The 22482-nt window shown below is 40.9% G+C and overlaps 1 protein-coding gene across 1 annotated transcript in view; it reads right to left on the reverse strand.

Annotated features, from left to right (window-relative positions):
* The window catches only part of COL25A1 (collagen type XXV alpha 1 chain), a 343017-nt gene that overhangs the window by 23509 nt on the left and 297026 nt on the right, over positions 1–22482 (reverse strand). Inside the window, exons 19-26 of the mRNA XM_054161728.1 lie at positions 13119–13181; positions 12489–12557; positions 9544–9588; positions 8928–9005; positions 4279–4323; positions 1676–1720; positions 1289–1369; positions 525–587 (exon numbers count right to left, since the gene is read on the reverse strand). Of these exons, the coding sequence (XP_054017703.1) occupies positions 525–587; positions 1289–1369; positions 1676–1720; positions 4279–4323; positions 8928–9005; positions 9544–9588; positions 12489–12557; positions 13119–13181 (489 nt within the window). The remainder of the gene's footprint in view (positions 1–524; positions 588–1288; positions 1370–1675; positions 1721–4278; positions 4324–8927; positions 9006–9543; positions 9589–12488; positions 12558–13118; positions 13182–22482) is intronic.

Here is a 22482-nt window from a genome sequence, read left to right on the forward strand (position 1 = left end):
ATAAACAGAACAGGATTTATCACAGAATCACAGAATGTAAGGGGCTGGAAGGGACCTCAAAAGATCATCCAGTCCAACCCTCCTGCCAGAGCAGGATCACCTCTACCAGATCACACAGGAACGCATCCAGGCAGGGTTTGAATATCTCCAGAGAGGGAGATTCCACAGCCCCCCTTGGGCAGCCTGTTCCAGTGTTCTGTCACCATAACAGTGAAAAAATTTTTCCTCATATTTCCATGGAACTTCCTATGCCTCAGCTTCCATCCATTGCCCCATTTATCTGTAGAATTTATTCATGCAACAAAATTACTTTCTAATTACCATATGGAACTCTATGACTAGAAGTTCACTCACTCTCAAGATGGCAAAAAAAGGATTCAAAGAAGAAAAATATTTTGAAAGTTCAAGTGTAGGAACCAAAGATGTCAGGAAAGATCAGTCATGAATATGAAACATTATTCAGAATCCAAAGCTGGAGAACCATTGCTGGACTATGGTCAGGGCAATGGCACATTGAGACTTACTGAAGGACCTTGGGCACCAGGCAGGCCAATGTCTCCTTTTTCGCCTTTCATACCATTGGCTCCCTACAAAATCATTACAGAAGAGCATTTACAAACAGCTTGACTCTTATTGGCAATCAATAACCTTTATTTCCAAATAATTATAGTTTCAAAAAAAGAGAATCATGCAACACACAGACAAAGAATTCCTTTAAAAAAGAAATATGTTGGTGTTACTTCCCTACTTTTAATTTTTTTATATCATCAGCCTTCAGTTGTGACTTGATGTTTATGACAATTCTACAAGTTGGCACTCCTGTGGATACATTTTTGGAATGGTTTCTATTTTTACTGAGAAATGTTGCATTTATATATTTTTATAGGAATAGGAAGAATGTATCTCATAAATATTGATGCATTTTTTTTTCCCTCCCTCCTCAATCTAAGTCATCTGAAATTCCTGACAAGTGTTCAAAAGACTTTTCTCCAGCAAGCTACACTTGCCCAAGCTGTGCTATAATTTACAGCAGAGGTACATATCTGATCAGCATGCCAACCAAGCTCTCTCAAACCATAGCGATATTTTCTTTGACTGTAAATGGAATGAAAACTCCTGACAATCTCACGCTTCCTCCTAGGTTAGCTGCAGAACAATCTCAGAACTTTCCTCCCCAGTGCTTTGTGTCCCATTTGCAGTTTATCAGCACTGTTGGAAATCCCTGGTGGTGGAACAGAGAACAAACACGTGTACTTGTAACTAAAACTAATTTCTTTTTCATACTCACTGGCAGTCCAGGCAGTCCAATTCCTCCTTTTTCTCCAGGCATTCCAGGATCACCTGTATCTCCTTTTGAGCCTTTAGGACCCTAAAATATCAACTTATTCAGCAAGTCAAGTATAAAACCCCAGAGAACCAAGAAAACTCTAGTTTTGATCCTAATAAGCAGAATAAGTCATATTATGGATTGACTTTTGTTCCTAATATGTAAGAATCACAGCCACTATTAGACCACAGAGTATGTAGGAACACAATAATGACCTTTATAAATGACCATAATTATATTATGTAGATTATGAAATCTAAGCTACAATTTGGGATGACAGAATTAATCTCCCTAAATCACCTATGTTTGCTCACATGATCTTCATAACATAATTTACACCCAATGTACCTGCTCCCCATCAACTCCTGGAGTTCCTGGGGATCCTGGTTCACCCTGCAAAAGATAAGGCAGAACTGGCTTGTCTCAGACAATAGAGGAAAAAGGCAGAGAAATGACAAAAAATAATGACAAACCCAGAGAACATTCTATCAAAGAGAACAGCATATCTAAAATACGCAATGTGTTGAATAAAAAGCCTCTGTCTGCTGCACAACCTTTTGGTCATACAAAGGCCAGATAAGCACATTAAAAAAAAAATAAAATAAAGAAGAGGAAATGCCAGAAATCAGATTAAATGACCCCTACCCAATGGAAACATTGTCAGTTACTGGAATCATGGCTCTTATATATGTAGGGTAGACAGAGACTTCATGTTTTCTTTCCCTGGCTAAGATAAATCACCCAGTGAAAGAGTTCACAACATTGACCTGTGACTGGTTCTTGAAGAGAATTCTCCAGGGATCAAGTTATATCTATGGGTAAAGATTATGATGTTGGATGTTTATGGATGACTATGATGTCATTATGATGTTGGAAACAAACTCATGTAAGGCTGAATTCTGCTTTAACATCATTAACTCAATAAGAGAATGCTCAACTGTATGATGGAACACAGAATCATAAGGGTTGGAAGGGGGCCTGTGGAGTTATCTGGTCCCACAACCCCTGCCAGAGCAAGTTCACCTGGAGCAGACTGCACAGAATGGCATCCAGATGGGTTTTGAATGACTCCAGAGACAGACTCCACCACCTCTCTGGGCAGCCTGTTTCAGTGCTCTGAGACCTTACACACTGCAACTCCTCTGTGTTTTTCAAGCTAGTCCAGGCTGCAGAAAGACTTGGCAGATCCCAGTTCGGAAAGCCATTTCTGCACACTTGACTGGGTATTCTATTATCAGTTTTCACATAGGAGAATGAAGCTGTTTCCTCACAATTTCTCAAAACAAATAACATATATAACACTGTGTACTCCCAAAGGACAGCTTGGATGGAGACTGAAATTGAGATGCCTAGCATTGTTATTGGAGAAATGCTTCTCTGCTCTTGGAAGGGCTTACAGTACAGTTGCTGATGGAATATATGGTATCATAAAATCACAGAGTGTTACAGTTTGGAAGGCACCTCCAGATATCATTGAGCCCAACCCTCCTACCAAAGCAGGATCACCTAGGGTAGGCCACACAGGAACACATTCAGGCAGGTTTTAAAAGTCTCCAGAGGAGACTGCTCAACCTTTCTGGGTAGCCTGTTGCAGTGCTCTGGCACCTTCACAATAATGAAGTTTCTCCTCATGTTGAGGTGAAACTTCCTGCGTTCCAGCTTGTACCCATTGTTCCTTCTCTTATGGCTGGGCACCACCAAAAGGGGCCTGACACCTTCATCTTGACACTCAACCCTCAGATATTTACAGACATTAATAAGATCCCCTCTCAACCTTCTCTTCTGCAGACTAAACAGCCCCAGTTCTCTCTTTCTTCACAGCAGAGATGCTCAAGTGCCCTAATCATCCTTGTAGCTCTCCATTGAGCTATCTACAGCAGATTCCTGTTTCTCTTGAATTGGGGAGCCCAAAACTGGACATAGTATTACAGGTGTGGTCTCACCAGAGCAGAGTAGAGGGGAAAGGAACATCTCTCTAGACCTGCTGGACACACTTTTCTTGATGCATCCCAGGATACCCCTGGCCTTCTTGGCCACAAGGGCACATCACTGTCCCATGGATAACTTGTTGTCCACTATGACTTCAAGGTCTTTCTTCATAGAGCTGCTTTGCAGCAGGACAGCCCCTAGACTGTACTGGTGCCTGGTGTTATTCCTTCCCAGATGCAGGACTCTATACTTGTCTTTATTGAACTTCATGAACTTATTGAACTAGTATTCAAGATACAGGAGAATGATCTCGACTAATTTAAAAACAATTTAAGGAGGGTCTGCTTACTGCAACACTCCTCTTTTTCAAAGTGCAAATAAATTTAGTATTTAAGTTTCCTAAAACAGTGCAGCATATGGTGTTCATTGTCTCTGTGTGGGCTGCTCACCAACAGTTCTGGTAGTACACGTAGCACCAGCCATGTGGGATTAGCAGACTTGCGTTTGCAGCCAGGCTCCTGCCCACATGTGCATGTTGTAATTTTTTACTGACGTGAAAAAATATTGTGCTTTTTTGGGTGGGCACCACTGTAATATAAAAGCTGCATTCACATGCACTCATACTGTGGCCAGTGCTACCTTGCACACAGTTTTGCTGACCTCATTCCCAACCCACCCAGAAATGATGCTCATGGCCCACTCTCTTGGTTGTGTAACCGCTTTGCGGAGTCCTGGGGAACAGCCTCAGTGCCGATTCATGAAGGAGATGCCTTTGCCCTGTTTCAAGACTAATTTAATTTTGCTGGCTCTCATCTGAGCACCTGTGTGTGGTAGCTAAACAAAGCACCTATTCTGGAAAGCTACATTTCAAAAGACTAGAGCACAAAGTTTGAAACATGCCATTTTCAGTAAAATTCCAGTTAAATATGCTGTACAGGAGAGCTCCAGGTACCTGTGTGAACAGTGTACACCAGAAAACACCTCCATCCTTAAGATAAAATAGGTAAAATGAAGATGATCACCTTTGGCCCTTGCAGCCCTTGAGGTCCTGGTGGTCCTGGTGGCCCCTAAACAGAAACATTAAAACCTCTCAGCTTTTAAATTAATTCCTGCAAAAATTGTCATGTAAACACAGGCTGGATGTTAACAGAGGTACCACAGCAAAAAAATGGGTTTTATTTACACAAGAGGAACAAAGAGCAGCTATGGACAAGCTGTTAATCTATGGCAACTCTGAACAACCAGAAAACACCATGTTAAAGAGACAGTGCAGATCATATTTTAAAGCAAAATCCTGCTGCTCCCCATTGATGAAATGGCAAAGCTCCTCCTAATGGCAGGGAGACCAAAACTATTCTTAGCCACATTTGCAGCCCTTGCATCCTAATCCAAAACAATTCAAAGTCAGGAGAAATCTCAACTGATTGCAAAGAGGATTCTTCTCAAAGAGGCTAAGTGCTTTTGGGGATACCCAGTGAAATTGCCATGAAATAAGTTGTCACTGTTGTTATCATTTCTACACCAGGCTGTGGACACTATCATGCATCATATAGTGGTCTGGATAGTGCACAGTAGGCATGCTTTGAAAAAAATAAATCCCACGACATTGAGAAATCCCTTCCATTAATACAAAGAGAGCATTTATACAGAGGGGAAACTTGGACTAACAGCAATCTTCAGAGAAGAATTGAAGAAAAAAATAAAAGATGAAGAAAATAATTTGTTCATACCAAGTTACAGCTTTAAGGGAAGGCTGAACCTGCAATACCTGTAGTGTCAGTATTCTCAGAAATTGTGACTGGCCTGATGTGGATAAATTTCCCACAGAAACTGGCTGGAGTAAGAGCACTGGAGAGTTCAGTGTTCCACACGTTTTGGGGACAGCTGCTGATAAGATGGGACAAGGGAATTCCTCATACTTGGGCGTTCTACTTAGCTTTGCTTATTTATAGCTAAATGAGACAGGCCACTGCTCAGAAAAGAAATAATTTGCATCTGGTCTGAAAACTCCCACACGAAGTATCTTCATAAGCCAGTTTAGAATAACTGAATTTCTGAAATTGTTTGGTATTCAAATTCTGCTTAGTGTTTTCGCTTGATTCCTGACTAGACACAGAGGGAACATACATCAGAACTTCCAAAGGAGTTATCTACCTACGTCCCTACCTACTAAGTTCTCTATTTTCCTGGTCTCTTAAGTGAACTGAAGTTTTGCCATTAATTCAGCAGGAATAGAACTGGTTCCATTGTTGAATGGTTTTCAGTGGTGGGTTCTTTGTTATGGAAACACCAAGCAAATAAATAAATGCACATGTGCTGATGAACCAAAGTGACATCCAATGAACGCATGTCCTAAACTAGTAGTATAATGAACATGCTACAACACAAAGAAGCTCTGCAATACACAGTGAGTCATGAAACGGGAATTACCGTGACAGTCAGGGTGGCAATCCTCTGTTGGCAAAATGGATACACAAGAGAGACCATTACCAGAGTTGAACAAGGATGTAAATATTCTGCCTGATATGATTACCAGCTCCACAAAACTGGTGCTGTGTCTGTGAGGCATCATGCCTCCAAAAAGCAAGAGTAAAACCCATGTTGGTTTTAACTTCTAGTTTTGTACTAGCTGCTTGGCTTCTACAGAACCCAGGATTTTACACAGGTGAAGACTAGGGGTTCTTGTATAATTGAAGAAATCAATTAAATGATGATGAAATAGCAAAATCAGAGCAAAAGTCTTCCAAAAGGTTTTTCAAATAATTTTAAGAACAGACAAGTTGATGTCTTCAGTTGACTACAGGACTTGGCCCATGTTTTGCAAACTCTATAGTGTTTATATTATTTATTTATTTTCATTAGAGTCTTTCTTTCTTTCTCTTTTTCTTTCTTTCTTTCTCTCTCTCTCTTTCACTCTTTCTTTCTTTCTCTCTTTCTTTCTCTTTCTCTCTTTCTCTCCTTCTTTCTCTCTTTCTTTGTCTCTTTCTCTCTCTCTTTCTTTCTCTCTCTCTCTCTCTCTCTCTTTCTTTCTTTCTCTCTTATTATTTAACTAATGATACAATTCCTAGCATGGAGATAGAACATTGCTTTTCAGCTAAAAATGCAGACATACAAAACAGTTAATTTCTAAATCCAGAACTGCTGTCCACAAACCCAGCGATATATGTTACTTTTGCTTTAAATGTTTGGAAAGACAAAAGATGTTTCCATCATGGAAGGAGGTAAAATATCTAGCCCTGTCACTATTTATTTTTCAAAGAAGAATCTAAAAGCAAGTGAAAAGGTTTTTAAAAGCTGTTTTAAATGCTTGTCTATGTTTTTAAACACAGCAAACCCCCCAAATACTGCTGCTTGCTCATGGTTGCCTGTTGTCTGTGAAGAACCTGCTGGCCTACACAGAACATGAAATATTTAGCTTTTCTAATTGTTTTCCTGTGTTCAAAGGGTTTTCAAATCTGTTTTAGGCTTTATAATAATCTTCATTTGCCAGTGCAACAATGCATATGGTCATCAAGAATCTGGAACCTGCTTAATACAAAGTACTTGAAAAACAAAGTTCTCTAATATATTGCTTTAATATATTGATGTCCTGTGTGTTTTAATATATTAATGGAAATATAGCAAGAATTTTTAAAATACTGAAAAGATTCAGTTTATCTAGCTATCAGTCTTCAACTAACTATTGCAAATTGTATGTTTGCATGTTCACACTAATGGCTTCCTTTTCAGAAGCACATTCAGATTTCAGTATCTGATCCTGTAGTCCATACGAAGGTTAAACTTTTGCAGCTACTGTCTCTTGCCTTAGGAAATTCTGCCAAATGGGTCTGAAGAACAATATTGACAGAGACAGGAATTTTGTATCTGGTCCTGCAGATACAGAAGGGGTCTTGTGTGAACTGTGATGGTTATTTTAAGATCACAGTTTTCAGTGTTGATGGACTAAGGCATTTTATTCTCCACTGACACATGAGATTGACTACAAAGCACAGGCACAGTAACTGAATTGTTCTGAAGCTTCTAGGGTGCTTGATGATTTATTACTGAATTCTAAAAAAACAGACAGGCAGCCAAGATCTTGCAAGCCCTTGTCAACTTCTTAAACCAGCAGGCCAAATTCTGTGCAAGTTCACAGCTCAGTGCTGAGCACTGAAAGATCTCATTTGCTTCTATGGGAGAGCTGCAAATCTCAGAGTCCCTAAGAATTTGGCACCAGGAGACTTAGGAATGGGTGCTTGCCATCTGAAAAGACTGAGCTGGATTTGGCAAGTATATTTCTGACTGATCCTATATAATCTTACTTACACCATCCTTGGACAGTCATTCCCATTAATATAAATTATTTGTTACCCTGGATCACTAGGTGATGACATTTTAAATGATTTACAATGGGGTAAGGGCTTCCTAATACGTTTCAATCACTGCAATAGGCCTTAGTCCCTTTTTAAGACTTCTTTTTGAACTGCAGCTTTTCTGAGGGATCTTGGAAGTAACACTGATGCCAGAGTTAAGATTCAAACACAGAATACAGGGGATACAGGGACTGGTAGACCTGCGTCTGGTAACATACAGCATCAATTTCAGGCTACTTTAGGCATCTAACTCAGAATGACTTAAAAGAGTGAAAACTGAGTGTTTCAATTCCCTAAAAGTAAGCCAAATGAGGCAGATCTAATGCAGAGCCTCACACATGCCCATGTAGACTTCCTGACAGACACCACTCACAAAGAGTGGACCCAGCCTTAACAATATGCAGGCTTTTAGGTTTTAGTAAAGGCAGTGAGGTTTGGTTGGGTTTTTTTCCTCATTTTTCAAAAGAGTCTTGAACACCAATTGACTGGCCAGACATCTATCCTCTACCACTGAGTAAATGCAAGAAAAAAAGCTCAGTAGCTTCAGTGAGAAAATGTTCAGAGGCACAATGAGCCAAATTTGGTCTTGAGTTGCACATAAGCAAGCCATTCACTTTGGTAGAGTTACACTGCACATAATTTGCATCTGAGTATGCTGCAGTGTAAATCACGTTGACTGCAATGACATATGTCAACTCGGTACTTTGCTTTTATTCAAACACTCATTCATTCTTTTTGTAACCCCACTTTAATCCTCCACACTTTTCTGCACACCAGTCAAAATAAGTTTTCTGGAAATGAATAAGTGGGAAGATTGGTGCTTGGTCTATTTAATGTACTTGAGTTGCTGATTGAATCCACAGCTTGCTAATGGAACCACATTATACGTTTTCCAAATCTCAAGTATTCTGCTCCTTGCATTTTATAGGGAGAAGAGGAGGAAAAAAAGAAATGTCAATATTATACTACATAAACTGAAAAGCAGACACTTCTCTTGAACCTATGTATGTGGTTTATTACATGAATTCAGCACTAAGCACCAGAGTCAGCAATGAATCAGCTTTATCCTCATTAGATGATGTCAGAGTTCTCCATGGGAAACGAAACTAATTCCCTCAGCTAAACTGTATCAAGGAAACATTTTGTCTATCACCGAACAGAAAACCTGGTTTCCAAACATAGGCAGAGATTCCAGATTAATAAGTTCAGTAAATCTTTGCACACAAAATGGTTTCAAAGTCTACACAAAAGAGAAATACAATGCTGTCAGACTGCTTTATCCCAGACCAGACTAAGCCACTCCTGCCTTGTTTGCATACCTGCAGAGCTTCATGGATATTGCCATTATAATCAATTATCTCTGTTGCACCTTGATCACCCTTCTGTCCAGGTGGTCCCTGTAAGATATTTCCACAAGAATTGTGAAACACTTGCCAAAGACTGTTTAGACATTTTACTACTGATGCATGCTTTGTTGTGCAGTGTTGGAATCTTGTACTTAAAATAACTACAAAGCACAAAAGGCAGCATTAAATTAAAGATTGCTTTTAAAAGAAAAGAGTTATTTGTTATTTTTAAAGATAAACATAAACAATCAAGTCACCACACAGTGACTTGTGTTGCAGTGGGAAAGCAAATCTATTATGCCTCTGAGGTCAAACATTTTAGCAGTTCCTACACTCTAGTTCTCCATTGTCTGTGAACCATGTCAGGACAATCTGGTGTGTAGCATCCTGCCCACAGACTATGAGCAAGAGACCGCTTCAGATAGTAGCAAGGGCTGTTAGAAATATTAAAGGACAATTAGCAACACATGTTCTACCAGTCAAGTGCCCAGTTTCACCACTTTAACTGGAGTTGTTGCTATAATTTCTATTCATCATGGCCTGAATCTAAGAGTACAAACCGAAGAGTTGAAAGGAGAAAGAGACTTACTTGTGGACCTGCAGATCCTGTGTCACCTCTGTCACCTGTATCACCCTATGTAAAAATGACATTTGAAAACAGATATGCCTTTTGACAATAGCTCTTCCCATTTAAATATGCTTACCATAAATAAACTGGTTTAAAAGGCCTCTCATAATAAACAGAATGTGGATCTTAATTAATTAAAGCAAAAATTCCTTCAGAACCTATGTAGTGCCAGAGTTGACAATGATGCATTTGGTTCAATGTGAGTTCTTACAGAGACCTGTATTGGTTTGGAATCTGAAATCCCAAAGAATCAAGAAGAGAGATTACCAATGAAGTAATTTGCATAACATCCCTACTCTTAATGGTGCTAACATCAAAAGCTTTTACAGAAGGTGAAATGAAATCATTCAGTCTGTTTCAAAGTGTCTAAACTTTCCTTTCTGTAAACAAGACTCTGAGCTTTCTGAACTTCCCTGCTCTGAGGGGTTGCTTCCTGCACAAACACAACATTACTGTCAGCATTAGAATCCCTTTACTCTCTTACTGCAAAAGGCTGAAGATCTTTGTCATCTTGCATGCAGCTTTGTCTTCCTGGCTGTTAGTGTTGTATTTCAAGTGATGGAGGGAATTTCAAACCTGTACGCATCCATAACTCAGCTTTCAGTGACTACAGGTGCTTTAATTTTGCAGTCACTCTCATAGGAAGATCTTAGGTTTTTCTCTTGATCAAAGTTAATTTTGGTAAGAACTGCAAATTTTGCGCCTATTCAGATCTATACAACTTTGATACAGCTCAGGTAAGAACAATTAATTCACCATTGGGAATAGAGAATGATGAAAACGGAAAGCTTTAATGGGGGTAATGAAGAAATATAAAGAGAAGGCTGGTGACAGGACATAATCAAGGTTGAGTCATCTGCCTTCTTTTCAGTGTTGCCCATGAACTTGTCATTGGAGTTGTTAAAAACCCAAGTTCCCAACTACTGGACTGACTTCTGTGGACCAGATTCTCAAGACAGTGAAATCATGCATCCTTTTATAGCAAAAAGGGAATTAAAAGGGTTAGTTTTATCTTTTTTTGTGCATATGGGGGGCATCCAGGTACTGCAGGCAAATGAATGGTTGTCTTACTCTTCTACTCCCACTCTGATGCTTTAATCCCCTCATTGGTTCTCTCATTTTCCAATGTTTGTTTCTGGTGAGAATAAATAAGTAGCACTTATTTAATCATATCCTTGTGAAAGAGCTGCTCTTCAAGGCCCTTATAAGTACTGCAATCAGTATCCCACCAGCCTACATTGTCTTCTCATCTTTATTCTGACTGTAGACTCAATAATTGCCTAAACAAATCTATTTTCATTTTGCTTTGACTCCATAATGTAACATGAAGGAATCCTGAGAGCTCAGTGTTTGCACAGTGGATGAAGTAATGGAATAGTATGCATTTTATCTTTCTCTACATGTATGTGAATCAACTACCTCATACAGAGATGCATAGGTGAATGGATGGATAAAATCAAAACACTACTTTAAGCAGGTAAAACTGTAACCTAACCTAGAAGTTGTGCCTTTGTAGGACTTTTGGTCATCACATCTCATCCTGCAGTACATGGAATACCAGCGATTCCTAATTCACCAAAGGCTGGGTCCACAAAACTATCACAAAAATTAAATCTCCATGAACATCATCAGGTATTGGCTCCTGGCACGTGGGAGGACTAACCCATATCAGTTAGGCAGAGAGAAACCAATTTGCATAGGCAAATCCAGAGCACAGTGGAATAGATGTTACAACAGAAAAAGAACTAGAATCACAGTGTTTAAAACACAGAGGATTCAGCTCCAACATCTCAAGCTGCAAGTCGTAAAGTTTCTCTTATAAAGAACACTGCAAAATGTTACAGGTTCTTTCAGAGAGATAAGTGAAGCTTCAATGAACTGTTATATGTAATTTATCCTAAAATCATTGTGTTAATTACTCCACTAAAGACAGTTTCTTTTCTACTAACCTTTGACCCTTTTGGGCCTCTAGATCCAGGTTCACCTGTTTTCCCCTGTTTGAAGGAAGGTAGACAAAAGAAAAATGACAGAGAAATGAGAATGCAGAACAAAAAAAGAAATTAGTAATGACCAACTACAGTATGGAACAGTAGAAACACTTAATTTTCTATGACCAAGATAATGAATCTGTAAAAGCATCAAGTTTAATAGTACCCAAGCTAATACATTCTTTAACACCAGCATGCAAAGGAGACAGATTCCGTCCTTTCAAAGGAAAAGTAGTATTTTTGTTAGTAAAGAGTAGACATAATTAACAATGGTTTGCAGGAATGAGCTATGTCATTCCATAGCTCCTGAAAAATGACAGCTAAGGCAGAGAAGGTAGTTAAATATCCTAAAATAAAGAGGTTAAACTAAAGAGTTACCACATCTTCTTTTCCCCACAGTTCTAGTGAGTAGAAACTAACTAGCCAAGGGGCACAGAATTTGTTTTATGGTTTCCAAGATGCATTAGAAAAAGAATACTTGGTGGTATTGGCACAGTTGAAAACATGAAGACAATGCTAGAATGTAGTTAGAATGATCTCTTTCTAATAGACTTAGAAACAGTATGCAAAATGGATTTTCTCTGCATTCAGTAGCTATACTGGTTCAAGTGTTCAGACTTTGATGATGAAAGTTAGGGACCGGGAGGTCAGGACTTTAGCGGGAGTGAATTAGACCAGCTCCATGACAGTGTGTGTAGGTAGTGTCTTTACTCTGTAGACCAAACAAGAGGCCATTCAGACTGCAGTTCAACAGCTGTGAACACAAAACTGCCATTATCTGTGGACTGAACTAGAGTATTTGACAGCATCTAGACTTAAAAGCTCACTTAGCAAGTTTTAGTTCTATTTTTGAGCAGAACAAGATGTATTCATAGGTGTAAAAGACACAAAACATTTCCAGTGCAAGACTGAACTGACCTTTGGTCCAGGCATTCCAGGTTCACCTCGCTCACCCTTCCCAATAGGGCCTGCCTCTCCTCTGTCACCCTATTGCAACAGATACAGATATGTCTTCAACAGTCTTGGAGAGTCTTCAACACACCACCAACTCAGAATGACCAAAGAAGCCAAACCATCAAAAGAAAACATTTTTCAGGTTCATCTGTGACAGTCTTCTTGAAGGCAAAAAATGTGGGCTTCAAAATGGAAAGGGGATTGTAAAAGGTTTTATTCCCTATTCCCGCCCCCTGCCCATTCCAATGGCCAATCACTCTCTCTATGAAGAATTTCTTCCTAACATCCAGCCTAAACCTCCCTTGGCACAGCTTGAGACTGTGTCCTCTTGTTATGGTGCTGGTTACCTGGGAGAAGAGACCAACCCCCACCTGTCTACAACCTCCCTTCAGGTAGTTGTAGAGAGCAATAAGGTCACCCCTGAGTCTTGAAGGCATCAGTACAATGATACATATCCTAGCAGTGGTCCATGAACTATGACTTTCCACATTTTCCTCCATTAGTACAATTTCAGTCTTTGCTACATGCTGAGGAAGTTGAATTTGACACTGGCTTTAAGGGTTCTGCACCAGAGTGTTGGACCATTATCCTTACCTTTGTTCCTGGTAGCCCTGGCAACCCAGGTTCTCCTTGCGGACCAATGAAACCTGGCTCACCCTTTAAAAGCACAAAATAAAAGGGAAGGTAGATTATTTATTTGGCAGTATGTAATTACAGTAGCACAAGTTTCTTTTGGATATCTTTTCCCAGTATTGCTTACGGCTCTCCAGCTGTGATGCAACAGTTATCCAGAGACACTTTTCATCAGGGGTAACTTTCATCAGCACAAATGCTTATAGCAAGCCATCACACAGCACATGAAATGCAAACAAGGCAGAAGGTGTCCAACACAGTTTTATGACGTTAAGGGCTGTTAATATGCAACCTGGACTATAATATAGCAAACTAATATCAAAACAACTCTGAAGGCAGGAGAGGAATTCTGAGTGATTCCTAAATGTCAAAAGGCACAGTTCACATCAGTCATGTGTGGTAAGGCAGTTTCCTATTGCAGCAAGTAAATAGGTGGGCAACCAGGGTGAGGATATGACAAAGCAATGACAAACAGAGAGCCAGATGGTACTGTTGCAATGTGTTTTCAGGGGAGGTGCTCTGCTGCATTGCTCTGAAATGAGATCAAAAGCATTCTCCTTTCAAGTCAGGGGCTTCCTGCACCATGGTACTCTCCCTCCTCATTCTGCTCCTGGACAACTTCTCTGGCTGTGAGCAGCTGGAGAAAGCCTGATCTCTCCTCATTCCCTGTGTTCTGGCTCCCTTCCTGCCCAGTTGTTTGTACCAACACAACAAACAGCAGGAGTCAAGCTGAACTGCAGCAGACATAGCATTAAGCAGAGGAGTATGGGCATATTTTACTGCCTATCTCCATATCTGAAGAGGGATAATGGGAGATTAATAAGCCATGTATTTCCTTCACAGACTCTCCCGAACAAAGTTTCCTGATATTTAGTCTTGCATTTTTTTTTTCACATAAAAGAGATATAATGACAAGCTATTGCAAATTTTAAAATCAGTAGTATTACCTAATTAATAAAGATATATCTATTAGCCTTTTAACAATATCACTGAACTTAATGATTAAAAATTACCCATAAAATGCCTCTTTAAATAGCTAAAGGGCATGTGTCATAATCCTGTGTTGATAAAATTGTAGAGACAGTGAATACATGCAGTTGAAAAATGCAGCCTCTGTCTCCATAGAAATATAGGCATGTTGCATGAGATGCTCAAATTAGGAAGTGTTCTTGCACTTTCACCTGTGCCCTCACCAGCAGTCCATCATTAACAGTTCAAAGCTAAGAAGGTTTCTAGCAAACCTATAACCAGAGAAATCTTTCCTGTGGCTGTATCAAAGACCACAGCAAACTTTCAGCAACCTCAATTTAGATTATCAAAAAAACCCACAACTAAATGAGTTTTTTTCCCCATGAAGTTCCATCTGACAATGGTTCAAAATCAGATTACTAAGGAATAAACTAAGCCAAATGTGTCACAGAGAAACATGGGGGTTTGAAGCCACAGGAAAAGAACCTCGCAGTTTGTATAAATCTTTGTACTGGTGCACACCAGCAAGGGTAACAAAAGGTTTTCATTACAAGAACAATGCAGCTTCAGTCATTTACTTTAGAATGAAAAGGCACTTGATAACCTCAGATTGATCTAATACTGACTTTACCAGGACTAATTTCTTGGCCAGCTATTTAGGACTCCAGGAGGAACAAACATGCAGCGACAACATGATTCAATCTTTTCAGTGGTAAGGCTTGGAAGTGTCATTCAGACATTCCATTAATATAGAGCTTTTGAGTCACATCCTCACACTTAGTTCAGGACTGTATCAGTTGCATACCACAAGAAAAGTTCTGGACAAAGTCCAAGAAGATGTCTCACCTTCCCCCCAAACATCTAAAGAGATAAGAAAAAGGAGCTTTGCTAGTGGAATGGATAGTGGAAGAAGTCGGTGACTTAAACTAGCCTAAGTAGAATACAGATTGGATGACACAGAGCTTTAGAACGTTAACTATGGAGTGGAAGAAGTGGAGTGTCAGTAGGGACTAGAAACTGATTGGCTGAGCAGCAGCTCTGTTGAGCAAGATATGACAGTTTGGTGAATGTCAAGCTGAAGATAATCTAACAGTGCTCTCTTGCCATACATGAAACAAACTGCAGTAGTTAAGATCTGGCTACATCAACAACTTCACTACAACTTCTCACAATTAAAACAAAGTTTTATTTAGCAAGAGCCTTTCACAAAACTCTTTGCCTGCTCAGGTGAAGGCAGGGAGCACAAATTCTGGAAAGAGCAATTATACAGGTTGGTTTTTAAAGAAGAGGATCTGGCACATTCAAACCACTGTCTGTCAGCTTCATAGAAAGCCATCTGCAAGTGATGGCTGTTTGTGCATTTCAGTTGAACCCTTTGGCACAGTAAAGAAATCAGTGCTTAGAAACCACCACAGTGCACAGGAAACCAACAAGATGAATTTCAGCATTCAGATTTCATCTGCTGTTAGGGCTTGGAGCAATTTGTATCAATCATACAGCACAGGCAACTAGGTAGTTTAAAAAAAAACCCAACAAGCCTGTGAACTGCTTCTAGTTTGCAGGAGTGATTTTTTTTTAATGTTTTTAAGAAAAAATTTGTAATGGCTTGGTATGTTAGCAATTTACAAGACTACTTCTTTGTGTGCTCATTTTCACCCTCAAATGTTTGTCAGCTGTTGAAACATTAGTGGGTCACACAGTAAATGATATACTACTGTTCACAAACCTTGCTAATGGGCATTTTCAGCTCTTTCCATAAATTGTCTGAAACAGAAAAGGGCCCTATAATGGCATGCTGTGCACCTAGCATAGTTTGAGCTCCATCAGAATATAAAAGAAAAAAGCCACCTCGTAATTTACTTCAGAGGACACTCAATTTTTATGAGGATTATTATCTAGACATATTCATAAGTGGTGTTCCTGATGCTCAAACCTATTATGGGCTGAGGTAGAGGCTAGGTAAGATAGTAGAGGTTAGCCCTAAGACACACTCTTTGCTGCCACTGTCTTAACTTTTATAGAATTGGCTAAGATGCAACAGTTGAAATTCCATTTGCAATGCCAATCGCTGCTTTAAACATCACTCATTTGGTATTCCATTAGAATCCGCCTTCATTCCCAGCTGGGACACACAGCACCACAATTATTTCAAACTTTATTCTCACAGACAGGTCTAGCCCAGTTCTAGTGCCTGAAACACACAACTTGATACTGATACCAGCAACCAGCAAAGAACAAAAGTTGTTGGATGCGCTGTTTCCCCACAGAAGGGTCTTCTTCCTATAATTCTTTTAATGAATGCAAAACGTTTTCCCATCCAGATTAATGTTTGCCCCAAAACAAAACCTGTGCTGCAGAAAAGCACCCAAACCATTAACTTTTCTATAATAACAAAATACATGTTCTTCCATTGCTGGAATTATTGTTTTACTACAACAAATAAAAACATTTGAAGCAAATGATAAACATTTTTCTTGTTGCTAAGGTCTTGAAAGAAATGACTGAGTTATTCCTTTTATGAGTAGAAACTGTGCATCAGCTCTTATATTAAATCTTTTTAAGTATCATGACCACCTTACTATTTTTCTTCTGGACCAGATTATTGCATGTTTTCCTCTGTGCTGTAGAAATGAGATCAAACCAAACTTTAAACCATGAATTTCCAAGGAATAATGTAATTTCAGTCCTTATATAGTCCACCAGAGAAGTCTAAATGTCAACCTGTCACCTTTATTAACATAATTCATTGATCCTATATATTTTGCTACATGTCTGCCCCAGTGCTGGCCTCAGGGGTAGTTTTGTGCCTCCAGGGCTGACTGGTGGGTCTGCCATGGAGCCAGGACACACACACATTTTCTTGGACTTCTCTTACAAGCCTGAATGCATGAAGGCCAGGACTTCTGAGTGCATCCCTCTGTGCTGGCAAAGCAATATGAACCATCCAGAATTTCCGTGGAGGGCTCTGGTAATGTGGGTCCACCCCATATTTTCCATACACTGAAAACCTAGCTGTGTGAGCTGTGGGGAAAACCCTGTTATGTTCCAACATGCAGCTTGAAGCCAGGCTTGGAGCTTCCAAACACCTGCTGTAGGTCTAGCAGTTCTCTAAAACTTCCTGCATCTGGCATGGGGCAGCCTGCAAATTTCTGAAGAATCACAGACCTTGGAAGAGTCCACAGCCTCCTTTCTAACAAGCAACAATAGAAGGGTCCTCATTGTAATCATATCAAGAGACCAAGGTATGCTTATCTTAAATGTTACCCTGACTCACTCATAGGCAAATGTAAAATAAACACATTATTATCTTTCCTTTCCCAGCTCTCCTAAAAGGATATTGCAAAGGTAAAGATATGTAGAAGAGCTAGCAACAAAATCCCCAAACCCAGAGGCAAGGCAATTTGAAGAGTAGCTACGAAGTTATAATAAAAATTATATGGTTCAAATGTCCCTGTGTTGATTTTCCACAAAGTGCCACCTGCTGCCCTCACACATTGCTTCTGAGGTGGCTGTTAAACAAAATACTGCAAGTTTTCTACTCTTGAGAGGAGTGAAGGCCAAATTCTCGGTAGTACGGAACAGAGAGCCCACAGCAATTGAAGCCCTGCTCACTTGTGTCCTGTTTGTTTCTGCAGCGCTCAGTTCCAGTGGAGCAGTTTCTCAAGAACTCTACTGCCCTTAGGCTACACAAGTCAGAGAGAACAGCACCTTATCCTTTCTCACTGGGAAGAGCATTAAAGGCTCTTTATATATAGCCTGATGTTCATGGGAATTTTATTCTCAGGAGGACTACAGAATTCATCTCACAAGAAGGAAATGAGCAAGGTGAAAGGAAATCTGATAAAAACCCCTAACCCCATTTTATAAGGTCTCAGTTAAGGCTTTTCATCCCAGTTCAGAATTGGCTTCAGAAATGAGTGGTTAAAACAGGTTGTCTGGCTCACTCATCACATTTGAAACAATATCTTTATTCCCTAATCAGTCTCTAAACTTAGAAAAACAATTCTGGTTTAGAATTTCCACATGCTAAAAGCTAGAGCCTTTATGATTCATTTAGAGAAGTAAAACCTTATAACCTGGCTAAAACGCTGAAGAGGAGCCCTACTTTTGTACTACATTTATTGCTTTTCAGTGAGCTTAATTTTCTCATTGCTTTTAAGTTCTTCCTGCTTAGAAGGTATATGCTGCTTTGGAAGGGTGCTAAGAGAACCAGTAATAAACCTGATGAATTCTGCATGCATTAATCATATCAAGGACTTCTCACTTAAAGGATAATTATAATTCAAGTCAGCATTGAAGATTAGAATAAAAGCACATGTTGTAAGGAGTATCTCAGTTTTAATTCTTTGAAATGGCTGAACTGCTAAATTATTACCAGTCTGCCCCCAAACCATTTCTTCTAGAAAACAGATCACAGGATGATAGGAGTTGGAAGGGACCTCTGGAGATCATGTAGTCCAAACTCCCCATGCCAGAGCAGGTTCATTTTGAGCAAGTTGCACAGAATGGCTTCCAGGTGGGTTTTGAATGACTCCAGAGATGGTGACCCTACCTCTCTGGGCAGCCTGTTGCAGTACTCCATCACCCTCAACATGAAGAAGTTCCGCCTTGCATTTAGATAGACCTTTCTATGTTCACATTTGTGACTGTTACCTCTCGTCCTGTCACTGGGTACTACTGACCCCATCCTCCTGACATCCACCCTCCTCCAGGCTAAATAGCTTCAAGTCCCTCAGCCTTTCTTCTTAAGAAAGGTGTTCTAGTCTCTTATTTACCTTTGTAGCCCTTTGCTGTACCCTTTCAAGCTGTTTCCCTTCCTTTTTGAACTGGGGAGCCCAGAATGATGGGGAGCCCAGATGACAAATATAAAGAACTGTTATTACTAACCTGAAAGACAAAGAACCTTTTTTGTATGTACTCCTTTCTGACTATCTAAAATTGTGTATTTTTGGCATAGAAATGCTTTCAGATGACTGATGTCAAGTCTTCTTAGTGGATGGCAAAATATTTGATTACTGAGTACAGCAGACTATTGGGACTCTCAGACTATTCAGCTGTTTCAAAGTTCTGGATTTAGATAGAATTTTTTAATTTTTCAATTTTTTTTTTTAAACAAATAAAAGCTAAACTATGATATAAAACAGGTGCTGTGAAATAGATCCTTATAAACTCAGTCTTCCAACTAGTAATAGCTTTAGAGGAAACATCATCCTGTGTTTCAGTTACTTAGTAAAGAAAATGAAAGCTTTCATGGTTTGAAGGATATAGTTTCTGACAAATGAGTAAGAACTGCCCCAGTAAACGCTCCTGACGTGCATACCACCCAATGGTAATGATGATTTCATTTTCTGGCCTTGATTCTCAGGATTAGTTCTGGGAAATCACCTGTCTACACTATGCAAATGATTGCTGTCATAACATAGGGAAACTAGATAGCTAGAAATGATGGAGCAAAGCTAGATGCGTAACTCCACACATGCAGGAATATATTTGTGTATATATTTCCATTCTGAAAACTGAATATTGAAAATTAATTACACAGCTGCATAATTTGTTATTTTGTAGTTTACCTACGCCTGCATAGAGCTGCTTTTGAAAACCAGCCCTTCAAATGCAGGCACTATAGTCCTGTGGGTTTTTTTTTAAGTCTGTTTCCATTTTCACCCAGACCATGCATCCTTATAGCCCAGGGAGGTGGTGGAGTCACCATCACTGGAGGTGTTTAGGAAGAGCACATTTGGAACTTAAACTGGCCTCTGATGTGAAGGACAACAAAAAGTCCTTCTATAAATATATTAATAGCAAGAGGAAGGGCAGGGACAACCTCCACTCCTTGGTTGACATGGAGGGAAATGTTGTATCACAGGATGAGGAAAAGGCAGAGGTACTTAACACCTTCTTTACCTCAATTTTTACTAGCGGGAAAGAACGTCTACCAGACAGCTGGCCTGCAGAGCTGGCAGAAGGAGCCAGGGAGCTGCATAGTTTCCCTGTGTTCCATGAGCAAGTGATAGGAGCTCTCCTCAGCAGCTTAGACCCCCACAAGTCCATGGGACCAGATGGGATCCATCCTAGGGTGCTGAGAGAGCTGGCAGATGAGCTGGCCAAGCCACTCTCCATGATTTTTCATCAGTCCTGGCTCACAGGAGAGATCCCAGATGACTGGAAGCTGGCCAACGTGGTACCCATCCACAAGAAGGGCCGGTTGGATGAGCCAGGGAATTACAGGCCTGTCAGCCTGACCTCAGTACCAGGAAAGATTATGGAGCAGGTCATCCTGAGTGCAATCACACAACACTTAGAGGATGGCCAAGGGATCAGGCCCAGCCAGCATGGGTTTAGGAGGGGCAGGTCCTGCCTGACCAACCTGATCTCCTTCTATGATCAGGTGACCTGCCTGGTGGATGTGGGGAGGCCTGTGGATGTAGTCTATCTGGACCTCAGCAAGGCCTTTGACACTGTTCCCCATAGCAAACTCCTGGCCAAGATGTCAGCCCATGGCTTGGATGGGAGCACACTGCGATGGGTTAGGAACTGGCTGGAGGGCTGAGCCCAGAGAGTGGTAGTGAATGGTGCCACATCCAGCTGGCAGCCAGTCACTGGTGGTGTGCCCCAGGGATCAGTACTGGGCCCCATGCTCTTTAACATCTTTATTGATGATCTGGACGAGGGCATCGAGTCCATCATCAGTAAATTTGCTGGGGGCAGGAGTTGATCTGCTGGAGGGTAGAGAGGCTCTGCAGAGGGACCTCGACAGGCTGGGCAGATGGGCAGAGTCCAACGGCATGAGATTTAACACATCCAAGTGCCGGGTTCTGCACATTGGCCACAACAACCCCATGCAGAGCTACAAGCTGGGGTCAGAGTGGCTGGAGAGCAGTCAGGCTGAGAGGGACCTGGGGGTGCTGGTCGACGGTAGAATGAACATGAGCCTGCAGTGTGCCCAGGCAGCTAAGAGGGCCAATGGCCTCCTGGCCTGCATCAGGAACAGTGTGGCCAGCAGGAGCAGGGAGGTCATTCTGCCCCTGTACACTGCACTGGTTAGGCCACACCTCGAGTATTGTGTCCAGTTCTGGGCCCCTCAGTTTAGGAAGGATGTTGACTTGCTGGAACGAGTCCAGAGAAGAGCAACAAAGTTGGTGAGGGGTTTGGAACACAAGCCCTATGAGGAGAGGCTGAGGGAGCTGGGGTTGCTTAGCCTGGAGAAGAGGAGACTCAGGGGTGACCTTATTACTCTCTACAACTACCTGAAGGGAGGTTGTAGACAGACGGATGTTGGTCTCTTCTCCCAGGCGGCCAGTACCAGAACAAGAGGACACAGTCTCAGGCTGCGCCAGGGGAGGTTCAGGCTAGATGTTAGGAAGAAGTTCTATACAGAAAGAGTGATTGCACATTGGAATGGGCTGCCTGGGGAGGTGGTGGAGTTGCCATCACTGGAGGTTTTCAGGAGAAGACTTGATGGGGTGCTTGGTGCCGTGGGTTAGTTGTTTGGGCGGTGTTGGATTGGTTGATAGGTTGGACACGGTGATCTTGAAGGTCTCTTCCAACCTGGTTTATTCTATGTATTCTATGTATTCTAAGAGACTTGATGGGGTGCTTGGTGCCATGGTTTAGTTGATTAGATGGTGTTGGATGATAGAATCATAGAATCATAGAATCAACAAGGTTGGAAAAGACCTCAAAGATCATCAAGTCCAACTTGTCACCCAAGACCTCATGACTACTAGACCATGGCACCAAGTGCCATGTCCAATCCTCTCTTGAACACCTAACAACCAACACCTAGGTTGGACTCGGTGATCTCAAAGGTCTCTGCCAACCTGGTTAATTAAATTCTATCCTATCCTATCCTATCCTATCCTATCCTATCCTATCCTATCCTATCCTATCCTATCCTACCCTACCCTACCCTACCCTATCCTATCCTACCTTTCAGTATTTGACCTATACTGTGCTGCACATCCTCTGCTCAGACAGATGACCCACTCTTAAGAACGCTGTGAGTGATGACAGGTTGGAAATTCATTCACACTTGAACGTTTCAAAATATGTATCAGCCAAGCCAAGTGAATATCAGGGAGAAACTGACATTTCTGTGAAACAGAGTTGAATTACCACAATTTTCACTTGTGCAATTAACCATTTCAACACATCCCTGCATCAGGGATCTGGAGATGTCTGTCACAAGGTCCCTTCCAGCCCTTGAGCTCAGGCCAGAAAGAGTTCTGAGTATGGTGACCTATAGGGTGAAAATGGACTGAAGCCTCAGCAAGAATATCTGAGTCCTGGAAAAGGGAAAGAAAAAGATACAGGCCCTGCAGAATTCCTGGTAACTGTTGCTAATAAGGGGAAAAAA

This window comes from Dryobates pubescens, chromosome 1 (assembly GCF_014839835.1).
Source record: "Dryobates pubescens isolate bDryPub1 chromosome 1, bDryPub1.pri, whole genome shotgun sequence".
NCBI classification, from domain to species: domain Eukaryota; kingdom Metazoa; phylum Chordata; class Aves; order Piciformes; family Picidae; genus Dryobates; species Dryobates pubescens.